Raw genomic sequence first — 15,797 nt, forward strand, 5'->3', positions numbered from 1 at the left:
TTTTTACTAGGATATTTTTTTCTTTTTACTAGGATATGACACGCCCTCTTTTGTTTTTAGACTATTTTTTTCTGTGTTATAGTAAATTGCATTAGCCTAATTTCATTTTTTTCTTCAGGTTTTTTACTTTTTCAAAAGTTGACATTAGAAGATTATGATAAGAAACTCAACTTTCATACATTTTTTTTTTATGGAAATAATGAAGACCTGAAGAAATACCGGCAAGTCGTAGCTATAGAAGTTGACAAAGACACTGAAAATGAGTTAGAAAGCAATGCTTTAGAATGTAAAATGATATTATTTAAACATGTCTATCCCTTTTAATGGTATTATTTATTAGAATAGTTTCTCAATCTGCAGCTCAAAAACACGGGGGGCAATAAGATATATTATATGGTATTAACTTAAATATGAATTATTAACTTAAGTTAATGATTTGTAATAAGTTTGTCTTTTAAATATTTTCATACCATTTATGTTCTTAAGTTAATAAATTGTAATTTCACGGTAACAATCTATTTCCATTAATACTTATATTTTAATTTTTTAGAATTAATACTTATATATTTTTTTGAAGGAAGAATTAATACTTATATGTTATTGGCAAAATTAAACTTTTAGTCCCTTAATTTAATTTCAGGCAACGGTTTGGTCCTTTATCTTTTTTTCATTTCAATTTGGTCATTTTTGTCCATTTTCAAGCTTCAAATTTAATATTCTTATGCAAACATAGACGAGGATCATAGATTTGAAGACTGAAAGACCATAAGAAAATAAAACCATGAATTTTAAGCTTAAATGTAAATGGACCAAAAGGACAAAATTGAAATGAAAAAAAGATAAAAATCAAACTGTTACCTAAAATTAAATTAAGGGACTAAAAACGTAATTTTGCCTATGTTATTTAATATCTATTGAATTTGACATTGAGTATATCAAACTATACATGTTTATAATTAATTTTCTCCCCCGTTCGTTGCACGGGTGTAATCACTAGTATGAAACATTGATGAAATTGAAAATATACTCCAATAATTTCATCCTTCAGCAGACAGACACGTGAGATTCAAACACATGATGCAATTACAAGACAAAAAGATAGAGAAATTTTCGAAGAACCAATAAAACAGTGACACGTAGGATAACAACATGGAGAAAGTAGTTTCTGTTTGGGCAGAGATAAGTTCGTTAAAGGCAGCAATAAGAAAGCTGTGCTATCACTTTGCTAAATTATTATGGCTCATATTTGTCAATGTCTGAGTCGATTGTTAACTTTCCGGCGAGATTTCCCGGTGACCATTGCCGGAAACAACCGCAAGACAGGGCAGCAGTTGGTGGAGGAAGTGGTGTCACTAGCACACGGTCTTCTCCAGTTGGGTGTCACACCAGGTGATGTTGTAGCCATCTCTGCTTACAACAGGTACTTATTATATACACCCTCCGATCACTAATATAAGCAAAAATCCACTTTCTAGGTTCATTCAATAAATGATGTATGTAGCCTATAATAAAGACTATATACATCGTTAATTGAATGAACCTAGAATTTGAATTTTTGCTTATATTAGTGACCGGAGGATGTATGATTATTAAATCCAATTCATCTATGGCAGTTTTTATCGACTATTGACCATTGAAAGAGTCTCATATTAGAGATAATATTATGTTATGTGAAAATTATTTATGTGAGAGATATTTCTTGGCTTACAATCTTTTAAGATGAATTTATGCATTGTTCTGTAAATAGCAATAGAGAACTAATAGTAATAGAGAAATGATATTTGTATAACCATTTTGTGACAACTTTTTGACAACTTTCTGTCTCATACTCATATTGTACTCTTGTTATCTCTCTTCATTTTTCTCTCTCTCCATTGTTTTTGGCCAATGAAAAGAGAGAAAAAAGAAGTTGTCACATAAGTTGTTTAAGATAAGTTGTTCAAATATCACTACTATAGTAATAAGTTAGTTTTGCTCAAAAAAAAAAACTAATAAGTTAGTTGGGGGAAGCACTTGGGTGACATTATGTCACCGGGACATTAAATCTGGGCCACACAACACACATTGTCACACAACATTTGGGTCACACAACACATACAACACATCTGGGCCACACAACACAACACATTTGTGTGGCCCAAATTTAATGTCACGGTGACTTAATGTCACCCAAGTATTTTCCGTTAATTGGTAGTTTATGAACTTATAATGTTGTTAATGTGGGGTCACTAGGATGGTTCATATATTTATTACTCACATGTGCTACTACATTATTAGTAAAATCGAACCGAGCAATGAATCTGCAACAAAATACTTTGATAAAAAAAATTACTCCCTCCGTCCCGGAATAACTGACCTATTTTCTAAAAAAAAGTGTCCCAAAATAACTGACTCATTTCAATTTTCAATACAACTTTCATCATTCCCAATACAATATAACAGTAAATAATACTACTTTTATCATTCCCAATACAATATATTCCACTTTCCCCTTTATTTATACACTTTTCTTAATCTGTGTGAAAAACCAAAGTAGGTCAATTAAACCGGGACGGAGGGAGTAGAATTTATCCACAAGTCATAGCTCAACTGACAAAATGTCGAAATTGTTAGGTCGGATGCCATGATCGGGGTTCGAACCCCTGTACCTCCACTTATGTGTGTAAGTTTATAATGACTTTGCCATTTCGTCTATCTACTAAAAAAATTAGAATTTGGTGCATATTATGATAAGACAATGGCATATAAATTCTAATGTAGTCACACTAATAGAAAGTAGGCCAGGTTATTCTTATCAAGTAAAAATTTGGTTACATATAGTAAACTTTTACTTAATGGAGAAAATTTTAAAGTAAAAGTATTGCCAAATAAAAAAAAGAGGCCTTTTTATCCCTTAAGTACAACTCATATAATAAAATATTTCATTGACATGTGACTTGTGGACACGGTGCGAGTTCATATAAACAACATTTTCATTCAACATTTAGTGTATATGAGTTTCACCATTACGCTATTTAAAATAAAATAAAAAAAATAAAAGGTTTTTTTTGTCTTGTGAGTTTAGTCGTGTTTTATTTTCTAACTATGTTTTTTAAAATTATTTTTGCTGGATTGCTATTTTTGTTTCTTTTACGAATTGCTATTTTTGTTTCTTTTACGAATAGACAAGTGTAAGTAATTAATTATTATTATGTTACTATTTTCTATAGATTTGAATCCTTAAGTCAAACCAGTTGAACTTTCTAACTTCAGATGAGTGTCAATTTTAAACAATTGCATCTAATTCCAACCTATTGAGATGAGAATTGGTAGTTGTCGTTTTAATTTATAAATATGTCTTAAATCCTAATCTATCATATGGAATGTCTAGTTTCTTTAATTATATATAAGCAAAATGTCTAGTTATTGCAAGATCATTCTCAATGATTTTATGAATGATAGATGCATTTTATTTTTCATTTCAGTGATTTGTATCTAGAATGGTTATTAGCTATTGCATTTGTTGGAGGAATTGCTGCTCCTCTAAATTATCGTTGGGTAAGTAAATTTGATGTGCACATGATTCCCTCACTTGTATTTTTACCTCAAAAAGAACAAAATGATTTGAAACATAATCTATAGGCTCTGTCCTTTCACATAATCTATTTCATTATGTTGTGATTTGAAACATTTTTCTTCTCCTAAAGAGTTTTGAAGAGGCAAAGTTAGCAATGAAAGCAGTGAGGCCAGTGATGTTAGTGATTGATGAGAGCTGCTATTCATGGTACTTCAAATTCCAACAAAATGATGTTTCATTTTTGAGGTGGCATGTTTTGTTGGATTCCCCTTCCTCAGATTTTACAAACAAGTGGAATGGTAGGAATATTTATGAGTATCTATTTGTATACCAAAGTAAAAAAAACTGTCCATAAAATCCTTTTTTAAGCTTGAAAAAATCTATACCTTATTGCTATTATTGTTCTTCAGTGTTGACTCCAGGAATACTTAAGAGGCGTCATGTAAAGCCTCTAGAATTTAACTACTCATGGGCACCTGAAGGAGCTGTCATAATCTGCTTCACTTCAGGTTAGGCATTCTCAATTGACTACCTCAAAAAAACATGGATATCAGACATGAAACTAACACTGATACGTCGATAATGTGAATAGCATAACTTAGAAACATAAAAGACTCAATAACATAAGCTTGATAGATTATTATCTAAAGTCGACACAGATAATAATTTGAGAAAGTGGAATATTTGAATGAAACCACATGTTGTGTCGGTGTGGCGTCAGGCATGTGTAAAGTTCCGACACGCCTTCAATATGAAGTGTCGGTGATGTCATTATGACTTTTGTATAATAATTTACATGCTAGTGTTCAAATATTACTCTAGGGAATATACTCACAAGTTTCTGAAGTTGTTGTGTGCTTGACTACTAGGAACTACTGGAAAACCCAAGGGAGTCACAATAAGCCATGAAGCTTTGATCATACAGTCCCTAGCCAAGATTGCCATAGTTGGATATAGTGAGGATGATGTATGCCATTCCCTGTTACATCCGGTTTATGTTACTTATTGGTTATGACAACTTACCATTATATCATAACATGAGGTTGTCAATATTATCAACTATTAAGATTTTACATAACTGCATAGTAAATCAAGCTGAAACATTCACTCGTCTCGGTAATGATTAAGTTCTCCATTTCTTTTCTTTTTTTCATTTGTTCTCTAACAGGTTTATCTTCATACTGCTCCATTATGTCACATTGGTGGTTTGTCATCAGCCATGGCCATGCTTATGGTTGGAGGTTGCCATGTATTCATGCCGAAGTTTGATGCAAAATTAGCTGTTGGGGACATAGAGCAATATAATGTGACATCTCTTATTACAGTTCCTGCAATGATGACCAGTCTTATTTCTATTGTTAGGTATGTTCCAGTTTCAAATAGGAACAAAACTTGTATGAAAACAATTTCACTTTATTTTATCTTTTCTTATAGAAATATCGTTAGGTATGTTCCAGTTTCAAATAGGAACAAAACTTGTATGAAAACAATTTCACTTTATTTTATCTTTTCTTATAGAAATATCTTATGCATAAGCACTTATATGACAAGTGTTTATGCTATAAACACTAGTTGTTTATCCAAAAAGGGCCTTTATCAAGTTCTAATTTGATGTTTTGATATTTTTAGGCGCAAAGAAACCTGGAAAGGGGGAGAAACTGTCAAGAAAATACTCAATGGAGGTGGAAGCCTCTCGTTTGAGCTTATCAAAGACACTAGCATATTCTTCCATAAGGCTAAGCTTATTTCAGCTTATGGTAGGTCTTTTTTGACCCAATGTTGCCTAGAGGAAATTTATTGACTAAGGGTCTGCAGTATGATTAAGCATATTTACTAGTATAAGTACTTGTGAAACTGTTTGAGAGACCTTACGGAAACAACTTATGACATGTCCATAAACTGTTTCCAACTTATATCATAAGATCACCAGGATAACTTGTGAAAAACAGCTTATATGAAAATAGTTGGACATTATCTTGTCTTTTGGTATGAAATAGCCTATACATAAGTGCTTGATTGAGCTATTTATTCAAGTAGGGTCTAATTTTAAATGAAAAAACATACTTACAAGTTACAATAACACATTTAAGTTGACATATTTTTACATGTAGCAAGTTCATTTGGTCTCATAATCTGTAACAATTTTCATTTATCAAAGGGATGACAGAAGCATGTTCTTCATTGACATTCCTAACGCTGTATGATCCGATGCAAAAAACCATCAGCCATCCTTTTCAAACATATGGTGAAGAAGAATCCAAACATATCATTCATCAACCACAAGGTGTTTGTGTTGGCAAGGCTGCACCTCATGTAGAACTGAAGATATGCAAAGACGGTGACGCAGGAAGAATTTTAACTAGAGGGCCACATTTAATGCTCAGGTATTGGGATCAAACCCTCACAAACACATCAAATCAAAGGAATGAAGTCTGGTTTGATACAGGTGACATTGGATCAATGGATTGTCATGGTAACTTGTGGCTCCTTGGACGTACAAATGGTCGCATCAAGAGTGGCGGAGAGAACATTTACCCTGAAGAGGTAATAAAGTCGAGTAAGATTATATAGGCAGTAAAACACTTGGAATATTTTTAGTGCTGGTGAAAGAATATGATGTTTTATTACAAAGTTTAATCCTTCAAAAGGGAAACACAAGTGTTTTGTTAAAACAAAATAATTATGTTATGTCACACTAGACATTTCTAGGATATAGATTCCTTGCATTAGAAGATACACATATTTATAGGTTGAAGTTTCAGTTAAACGTGAACATGTTATTTGTTTGTAGGTTGAAGCAATTCTACTAGAACATCCAGGGATTGCAAGAGTTGTTATTGTGGGAATACCAGATGCACGTTTCACAGAAATGGTAACAGCATGTATCCAACCAAGAGAAAATTGGCAATGGTTAGAGCATTCTACTTCAAATGAAGAGTATCATTTATCCATAAAGAATCTTCAACAATACTGTCTGGAAAATAATTTAAGCAGGTTTGTATCCAAACAAAAACTCATGTTTGTTAAGCTAAATCTATATTGAAATAACTTCTAGTTTTCTAGAGCTTTTCAATTAAAATAAGTTAAGGATGATGCTTATATTTTTTTTTCCTCCCTTCAGGTTTAAGATACCAAAGATATTCATTGAATGGAGAAAGCCTTTTCCACTCACTACCACGGGAAAAATAAGAAGAGACCAAGTCCGAAAGGAGGTTCTGTCTGAGCTACAATCTTTGCATAGTAATCTCTGAAGGAAATTTCTTTTTCCCATCCTGTTTTCTAGAAAACTACACAAATGTTTGGAATTATACTTTCAGATAGAGGAAAAAATGTTTTTCTGTCCAGAAATATATTGAGGTTTTTTGGAACACCAATTTGTTTGGTTGATAAATTTAAATTTAAAAGTAACTATTTTCAATATGTTAATTTTATCTACTCATGATCTTAGACACGACAACGAAGTTACGCATTATAGGAGTGTTGTTGAATCTTCAAACTCTTGCTTCAACGGTTGGATCTTTAACTTCCTCTCTTTTGAAATGCTTCTCAAAACTTCTTGCATAGTTTATATAATCCTCGATGCTACCTTGGAGAGGAAAATATATCTGTATAAAAAAAAAATGATTCAAAAATCCATAAATACTATCAGAAAATTAAGTCATATAAAAAAGCATTGTGAATAAAAACATTACATCGTTGATGCTTGGATTTTCAAAGAGATCGAACTTTAATTCTCTTGCAATCTACAAGCAATACACATAACAAGACAACAGCGTGATATTAGTTTCCATTAAAGCCAAGATGGAGAAGTTAATTTGTCATTAAAACTACTTACTTTTTCAAATTCTCTTAAGGCCGACTCAGACCTATCAACAGAATCTTTTGAGACCGACTCAGAAGTAATTGTATATCTTACAAACCCATCAGTAAAAGTAGATCCTGATCAAATAATGCACAAAATAAGATTTTTTTCATCAACATTTGTTTCACCTAGCATATATATATATATATATATATATATATATATATATATATATATATATATATATATATATTTGTGTAAACCAGGTATCCTCCGTGCAAGCAACTATGGAGACTGATACCTCACGTCTTATAGGACCCAAATGGACGGCAAACATTCCCTAAGAGTTTTAACGTTGGTTGGTGAGCAATGCTCATAACTTAAGGACATCAACTTGTTGATACGTGACTTGTGTCTTACGTGATTGAATTGTATTGTTTAATGGGATCTAGAATTAGAGTCCCAGTCTTTTCAACAATCAAATTGGAGCCTCAATGAGGAATATGCTAAAGAGAAGAGAAAAGAAGAACCTGATGCATAATCAACATCATCGGTGCAGCGTTCATATAAAGTAACCATTTCTCCAGCATGAGCCTCGGGAATCACCTGCCAAGAAGAATCCCAATTAGAATTTAAAGGGAGATAGGGCAGAACAAATATATAAAAGTTCTCCAAAGACATTAGATTTAACGGGAAAATATTTAAAATAACCTCCAACTCATCATTACGCCTCTGATACAAATGAGGAACCTGCATTTGGAGAGATGAAAGGCTTCAGCCACAACGCAAATCATCATGTGCACAAGACCAATGCATTAAAACTAGAACGGTGAGGAGCCTTAAACTCACCTCAAACGTCTTGCCAGTGTTAACGTTTGTAATAAGATCACCCTTCCGAATGACACCCTCGTAGATTCTTCACTCAATAAAAAAATCAATGCATATACACACAAATATCTTTCTATATACTATGAGCCAGGATCTGTTATGTGTCAAACTTAACATACTTACACCTTCAATAACTATTCGTAGATCAAAACTATAAAAATTCATAGAACCATATGATATTCCATCACATCATTTTATTTTGTTTTTATTTTTATTTTTTGGAAAAATATCATGTTATTTTAACATATAGTACCAATATCTAAATTGCTTGAAGTTTTGCATGCATGGTCATCAATCAGCATAATATAAAATGATTCAGCGATTAGATTAATCTAATTTGCCTTCTACAAAGAGTTATTGAAAGTGTAAGTATGCTAAATTTAACACCCAGTGTAAACGGATCCTGGCTCATTATACACACACACACGACAAAATAGGCAATTTGAAATGGGATTTAACCATATTTTAAGTTTACTGTACCTGAGATATGTTATTTGACCATACTTCCTCTTCAATGTGAAAGTCAATGCCACAAGTGTAGGCTGTTAAAATAGGCCAATAATATTCTTTTTAAGATTTAAAAATAGCATAACAACCATGTTTATCAAGATTAAGATTTTGTGGAAAAATGCAGTCTTCGCTATATTAGAGAGTGAAGAAGTTTGAGCGTAGAACTGTGCAGTTGTTTTTTTTTTTTTTACTAAGAACCATGAGTTTGCCTCTGAGATTAGAAAACTGAACATTGGTCAGTGGATCTAAGCCTAAGCAGGAACATAAGTCACAAATGTCGACTAGAGATTTGGCAATAACCTTTTCTCGAACAAAGAACAAATCAAGGTCCATATGTTGGTTCTAGAATACTAAATCAAATTATGACTCGAAGCAAAAGTGCACACATATCATCATCAACATGATTTACATATATTGGCTAGAAACTTATAATGTTTTTGCACACATATTAATAAGTCTAATATTGATGTTTCCTGTTTTTGAATGAATTATGTTTTATTACGTATAGCACATTCTATGCAATCAAGATAACAAAGGATTAAATTTCAGAATCTGGTACCTTTTCCCCTCTATTATGTTGGTTGCGAACATAATTCTTAGTTACAACTGGACGCGGCAAATAATCAGCGGCGAAGCTCGCAAAAAATTTATGCAGGGGCCAACTATAAAGAAGGATTTTTTTGAAAACAGGCGTATTAAATTTAAGGATAAAATATATTTTTAGTCCCATAAATTATAATTTTTTAGGTTTAGTCCTTAAAAAAATTATTCAATTTTTTCTCAGTTTTTTAAAATTTTACAAAAAAAGTGTTTTTAGTCTTGAATTTAATCTCTAACAAAAAATTAAGGACTAAAATTAACAAATCTTATAAACTTAACATAAAAATTGCTATTTTAAAACGTTGGGCAAAATGCATTTGAAGAACCCAATTTCATCAACTGCCTGTTTAATAATAGATTAATAATGTCTTTTCAAATATAAATAAATAAGTTATTTGCAAGAAACTCATTGTCCGTTTAATTTGTCTATGACTATTGTCATTGATAATTTTTATTGTTGAAAAAGGTTTCTCTATTGTTGTTATTGAGACCGAAAGTATCAAACGAATACAAATAAATCTATCAATTTGGTAGTAGTTTTTTTTACTTTATTATTTATGCTAACTTTTGCAACTAATTTTGTTTGGGGTAGCTCAATATTTATTATTTGGGGTAGCCGGATATAAATACATACCGACTAATTCAAGAATAATATTTTTTTTGGGGTAGCCAAGGCTACCCCTCCCATATGAAGGGCTACGCCCCTGCAAATAATTAAGTACGCCATCCAAAAGTAGTTGTAGTCCCTGTACCAGAAACAAGAAATGAAAAATATAAGACTGATAAAACACAGTATTAAGAGTTGCCTTGTATATATTAATCAAGCCAAAATCAATGTCTTCAGATATTGGCCATGGCAGATAGCAGTCAAGGATTTTTCACAGACGACTATAGCAAATTTGTGAAGGATGGCAGCACCATGGTGTTCTTTGGCGGAAATAGCAGCAGCTAAATAAAATATGAATTATTTAGATAAAATAGCAGTCATGACGTTATACGCTATCCCATGGTCATACCACTATCCCACTTTTGGGGTCGACCGCTACGCGCTGCTGTACGGGACTGACTGCGGGGCTGTTCGGGATTGACTGCTATGGTTCACCATCCGCATTCGTCAACACCAGCCAAAATAGCAGAAGCGTTTACAAAGAAAGGACCCTCATAAGAGCCAAAAAGCTCCTTTGATTCTCTGTCCACAAACTAATGCCACCGCTTGTGCGGGATCCCGTCAATTCCTTTGAGTTTCATTCTTGCGAACGTACTCCCCAGGCGGGATACTTAACACGTTAGCAAGTATTGCCCTCACTCTCCCCCACTCCTCTCACTATAGAGCCATAACTAGCAGTGACGGATCCAAGAATTTTGAATGGTGGGGCACCTTATATATAAATTTGTAGGACTCATGAACATATCTTAGTTGGTAGATGAATTTTTAGTCATTAAGCTACTTGACCAGAAAAAGAAATATAAATCATAATTGTCCTTAATAATTGTTGATATTCTCAAAAACATTGAATGATTTGTGATGATTTTATTTTGTTATAATAAGTTATTGTTTTGGGCCATACTAACTAGTGCCCCTGGACATGAGTTAAAGAAATAAAAAAGGTAAATTTTACATTGAAGATGACATTAGTGATTACACAAATTCCAAGAAATTTTTACTATACATGTTTCTTTAGCTAGTGTTCTCGGGGCAACTAGGTAACATTTTCCTATTGTTTTTTTATATTTGGAAACATGAAGGTGGTTGTGTTGTTACTTGTTGTGTCACGTGTGATTGTATGTGTGGGCTAAGAGGGAGAGAATTTGTGATATGTGTGGGCTATATGGTCAAAATATTAAAAATTTAGTGCAGGCACAAGCCTACATGGGCTTGTACATGCATCCGTCCCTGATAAATAGTCATAACTAATCTACCAACTCAACCTAACAATTAAGGGCCTGTTTGAATCAGTTTTGGTTTTTAAGGTCTATTTTCAAATCAATTTTAACAAATTGTTTTTGCAAAGAAAATAGAAAGAAAAGAAACTGTTTTCTAATCTCATTCTTTAAAACAGTTTTGGCAAAGAGAAAATGAAAAAATGTGTTTAGTAATTAATTTTGAAAACTTATACAAGAAAAATTGTTTAATATACATTTTTTATATAGTTATTCTCTTCTAATCATAATATATACTGTCCAAATAGTTTTTAATTAGGTTCTAATAGAAAAGTATATACTGTGTTCAGGCAAACACTGCCTTAACTCTGTAACTAACTATGTGCTAACCTCCTACAAATAGTTCCCCTTTTCTTACATTTCTAACTAACTTTTCCTCCTGTAACAAATTCAGCATTATTCAATATAATGAACTTTCTCCCTCTCCCTCTCACGAAGTTTCATTCGCTCGTGCCCTTACATTTAGCCCAAGCGTGCGTTACGCGCAATTGTTAGCTATGGGGGGCTACAATGGGGTGTTGTCGCAATCTGGATCACAGTACTATTGTAATCTTGATCATAGTACTATGTGTAATAAGTTAAGATCAAAGAGAAGAAAGAAAAAAAAGAACAAAATGCATATACCTGAGAAATGGAAGGAATAAAGGTCAAGACTATACAAGAGAATGCACATATGAATTCAATGGTTACCTTATATTTGGAAGCACTACCGATGAATATTGGCATAAAGACCAGCGATATGGTGGCCCTACGAATTGCTTCCTACATACGCAAAATCATAACAAAGAAAATTACTTGCAGAATAAGATTTGGAAGGGTGGTCAAGAATTTGTTCTTCAACATCATCCTATGGTCAGTGTTGTAGAAGAGGATAAGAGATATTTACTTTGAGATTGCATTGTTTGTTATTTTGAAGTCTTGGATTTGATAAGTGATTGTTGTTTATGACAAATGATCTAGACAAATGATACTTTCATTCCATTAAGTCTATGATTACCCACACACCTGAAGTTCATCTGCTGATATGGGTGTATCCCGGCAAAAAGCGCTAGCCAACTCCGTATCCTGATGTGCCACAGTTACTATGAGTTGATGCCTTTTTTCTGATACCAAAGCTTCCATGTGTGCAGGAACTTCTTCAACGACGACCTTTTCTCCATGAAAATAGTAGGCCTTTAATTGCACAAGATCAACAAGTCCCTTAAAATTATCTTCCAAGCCTATTGGAAGTTGAATTACAGCGCTGCTACCATAAAGCTTAGATCTTGCCTGATCTATAACATGCCAAAGATTTGCTCCCTTTTGGTCAAGGTTGTTGATAAATATAAGTCTCGGAAGTTTATTTCGTATCATTTTCTTATCAACGGTAATGGACTGGCTTTGCAACCCGTCAACACTACAAAGAACATGAACGCCACCGCAGTCAAAGGCCTGCAAAGCATTCTCAACCTCAACTGTGAAATCGTCAACACGGGCAGGTGTGTCAATTACACTAATCTGCAAGGACGAAACAATATTAAAAACATTAACTAAAGAACAAATGAGTTTACTAAGAATATTTTTAACTTTTGTTATGCAGCATACATAATTCAAAACTCAAATGTTGGATTTCATGTCCATATCCGATAAAAAAATAAAAAAAATGAATTCAATTTTTTCAATTAAACTTGAAAATCATTCAAATTTGATATATTATTATTATTACCTTAGTTTGTTTCCAGTCAAAGGAAGTGATAGATGCCTGTAGAATATTATTATGATCAAAATTCTTCTTCCGTAGAGAGAGGTCTTTATTGACACTTGTGTGAATCTGACCCTGACCCTTGTATAACATCTCTGTCTCTGTCGGGCTCACCTTATCAGGGTTGATCAGTCCCGATATCCAGATGTGTCGCATCCGATTCAATGTCTCCTTGTATGGTGACTCCTCCCAAAACTTCCTCACCGATAAATGACGCAGGTGGAATAGAGAAGGAACGGTGGTGGTGGTGGTGATGTAGAGGAGTCGCGGCAATGAGAAACGACCCATGGTGGCAGTGATAGACGATTATACTAAGGTTTTCTTTGTTTGTAGTAGGGTTTTACGATAAAAGTGTTGATTATTTTTTATAGTACTACCAAAATAGCGTTTGAATTTTTAAAAATAAATAAATAAATACGCAATCAACATTTCTTGAATTGAACCCATAACATAACATAACATGAATTAAGATTGGAGAAGGAAGCTAGCACCTGGTCTTCTCCACCCCTTATACTTATTACAACAGGTACTTATATATGATTATTATCATCTATGGCAGTTTTTATCGACCATTGGTCATTGATAGAGTTATGAGATATATTTCTTTGCTTACAATTTTTTAAGATGAATTTATGCACCGTTCTCTAAAAAATAATAGATATTTGATAAGTTAGTTGATATCGTATGAACTTAGAGGAGATGGCATATAAGTTAGTTGGTATTAGCTACTAGTGAATTAAATTTAGAGTGTTTAATAAAATTAAAGATTGAAATATGAAATTATATGATATTTTTTCAATCAAGTAATAAGTATAAGGGGTGGGATGAGTAGCTCAACTGGTTTGAACTAAAGGTTAAGGAGTCAGAGGTTCAGGATTCAAGGTTCAAGTTGTGATTTAACAAAAACTAAGGCTTTGTTTGCGAGTTTGGAGGGGAGGGGAAGGAAAGGCTTCGAGGGGTGGAAAATATGAGGGAAAATGGAGAAATCTTTCAAAAAAATTAAAAGAGTAGGTTTTTAGAGAATGATAAATTAATGCATATGATTACTATATTTTTTATTTTAAAAATAATACCACAACATAGATTAAATTTGAAGAATTCATATAAACCCTCCAAAACCCTCCTTCAATACAATTTTTTAGTTCCCCCAAATGAGGAGGGTTTAGTATTATGAAGAAAAGTTCACCCCCCAAAACCCTCCCCTCCCATTTTCCTCTATTTATTCCACTTACTCATTCCTTTTTTCCCAAGCCTTCCCTTCCCTTCCCCTCCAAACTCGCAAACAAAGCCTAACATAATAAGTCTGTTTATATATGCATCACCAAACGTGAGTTTGCAGGATAACCGAGGCAAAGCGACTGTGATTTCAAGAAGTTAGGAAAGCAAACTTTTGCGATAACACGGCTTGCTGCCGTGAAACGTGAGTTGCTAACGCATATAAAACATATACTAAAAAAAAGTTAAGTTATAAAGTTCAAACGCCATGTTAGTAAAAAAAAATGTTATAAGTTCGGGTAGAAAAATTATTGCCAAATAGTTCTATTTTAATCATATAAATCACTAATATCCACTATAAACTCGACAATTTACCTTGTAAAAAAAGAACCTTAGACTCAACATAATCTATAAGGCTCAGTTGGTAAGGAACGGGCCACTTCCTTGGAGAAGGTTGTGTGTTCGATTCCCTCTGCCGATGTGAGGGCAGTGTTGGTGGGTGATCTGTAAGTACCTCTGTAAGTGCCCTTTGGGCCCGGAGACGTGCCTTGACCCTGGTGGTGACCGGAGCCGAACCCACCTAAACTTTTTGTAACCAAAAAAACATAATCTATAAGGCTCTGTCCTTTCACATAATCTATTTTATTTTGTTGTGATTTGAAACATTAATTTTTCTTCTCCTAAAGAGTTTTGAAGAGGCAAAGTTGGCAATGAAAGCGGTGAGGCCAGTGATGTTAGTGATTGATGAGAGCTGCTATTCATGGTACTTCAAATTCCAACAAAATGATGTTCCATTTTTTACGTGAGTTTTGTTTGTTTCCCCTTCTTTAGATTTTACAAACAATTGGCGTTCCTAACACCGTATGATCCAAATACATGAGATCAATGGGTCTTGATTTATTTCTTTGGGGTGCCGAACTATTATGGAATATATATTAAAATGATTCAAGTAAAAATGAAAATTGATAGGTGTTTTGGTGGTTTAATTTTCTTAAAACGAACATGGATGGTGGTGCGGGTTCGAGTCCCCATGGGAGTGTTTTTCGAGTCCCCATGGGAGTGTTTTTTTGGTTAAAATGTTAAAAATACATAGGAAATATATAAAAAAGCACTTACAAATGGTCAAACACAATATATAAAAAAGCACTTACAAATGGTCAAACACACGACCTTTAACAAATAATAGCATGATACTGACGATTGCATTTCCGCCATTGTATGAGATGGTGAGAAAAACATTTCTTTTACATGACGATTGCATTACTTACTATTCGCATAATGGCCATGATATATCATCTTCACGTCTATTGGCTAATTGGATTTCACCTCCTGAAGGAATGTTTAAGCTTAATGTATATGGTAGTTTCCTGAAAGACTCTTTGTGCCTTGGCGCTGGTGGTGTCATCCGGAACCACGAGGGTGAATGGATCGCTGGATTTTCCCATTATGAGGTTGGTGTGGATGCTCTCTTGGCTGAGTTGAGTGCTTTATAGATAGGGATTGACATTTGTCATAATCAAGGTTACACGAACGTGATTTGTGAT

At 33.4% G+C, this 15,797-nt stretch overlaps 2 protein-coding genes across 3 annotated transcripts; one reads left to right on the forward strand and one right to left on the reverse strand.

The window, feature by feature from the left end:
• The first annotated feature begins 1,219 nt into the window (after positions 1–1,219).
• On the forward strand, positions 1,220–6,974 carry AAE14 (acyl-activating enzyme 14). Of its 2 annotated transcripts, XM_085743394.1 has the most exons (11): positions 1,220–1,420; positions 2,614–2,662; positions 3,465–3,537; positions 3,687–3,855; positions 3,967–4,065; positions 4,426–4,523; positions 4,725–4,918; positions 5,186–5,313; positions 5,715–6,100; positions 6,348–6,550; positions 6,678–6,974. In XM_085743394.1, the coding sequence occupies exons 4-11, from the start codon at positions 3,711–3,713 to the stop codon at positions 6,805–6,807; spliced, it is 1,383 nt and encodes a 460-aa protein (XP_085599520.1). In that variant the 5' UTR covers positions 1,220–1,420; positions 2,614–2,662; positions 3,465–3,537; positions 3,687–3,710; the 3' UTR covers positions 6,808–6,974. The 2 variants fall into 2 exon arrangements, with proteins under 2 accessions (XP_085599520.1, XP_085599519.1); XM_085743393.1 differs by lacking the exon at positions 2,614–2,662.
• Positions 6,855–13,542, reverse strand: LOC146945019 (elongation factor G-1, mitochondrial-like). The gene is made up of 12 exons (XM_085743395.1): positions 13,003–13,542; positions 12,303–12,794; positions 11,988–12,059; positions 10,063–10,102; positions 9,316–9,371; positions 8,727–8,788; positions 8,208–8,274; positions 8,070–8,108; positions 7,889–7,964; positions 7,392–7,495; positions 7,249–7,299; positions 6,855–7,161 (listed from the first exon to the last, which is right to left on the reverse strand). Exons 1-12 carry the CDS (start codon positions 13,324–13,326, stop codon positions 7,048–7,050), a joined length of 1,497 nt encoding a protein of 498 aa, XP_085599521.1. The 5' UTR covers positions 13,327–13,542; the 3' UTR covers positions 6,855–7,047.
• Positions 13,543–15,797: the final 2,255 nt, after the last annotated feature.

This window comes from Medicago sativa, chromosome 2 (genome assembly GCF_051527215.1).
Source record: "Medicago sativa cultivar Bolivia chromosome 2, Bolivia_mono, whole genome shotgun sequence".
Classification (NCBI taxonomy): Eukaryota; Viridiplantae; Streptophyta; class Magnoliopsida; order Fabales; family Fabaceae; genus Medicago; species Medicago sativa.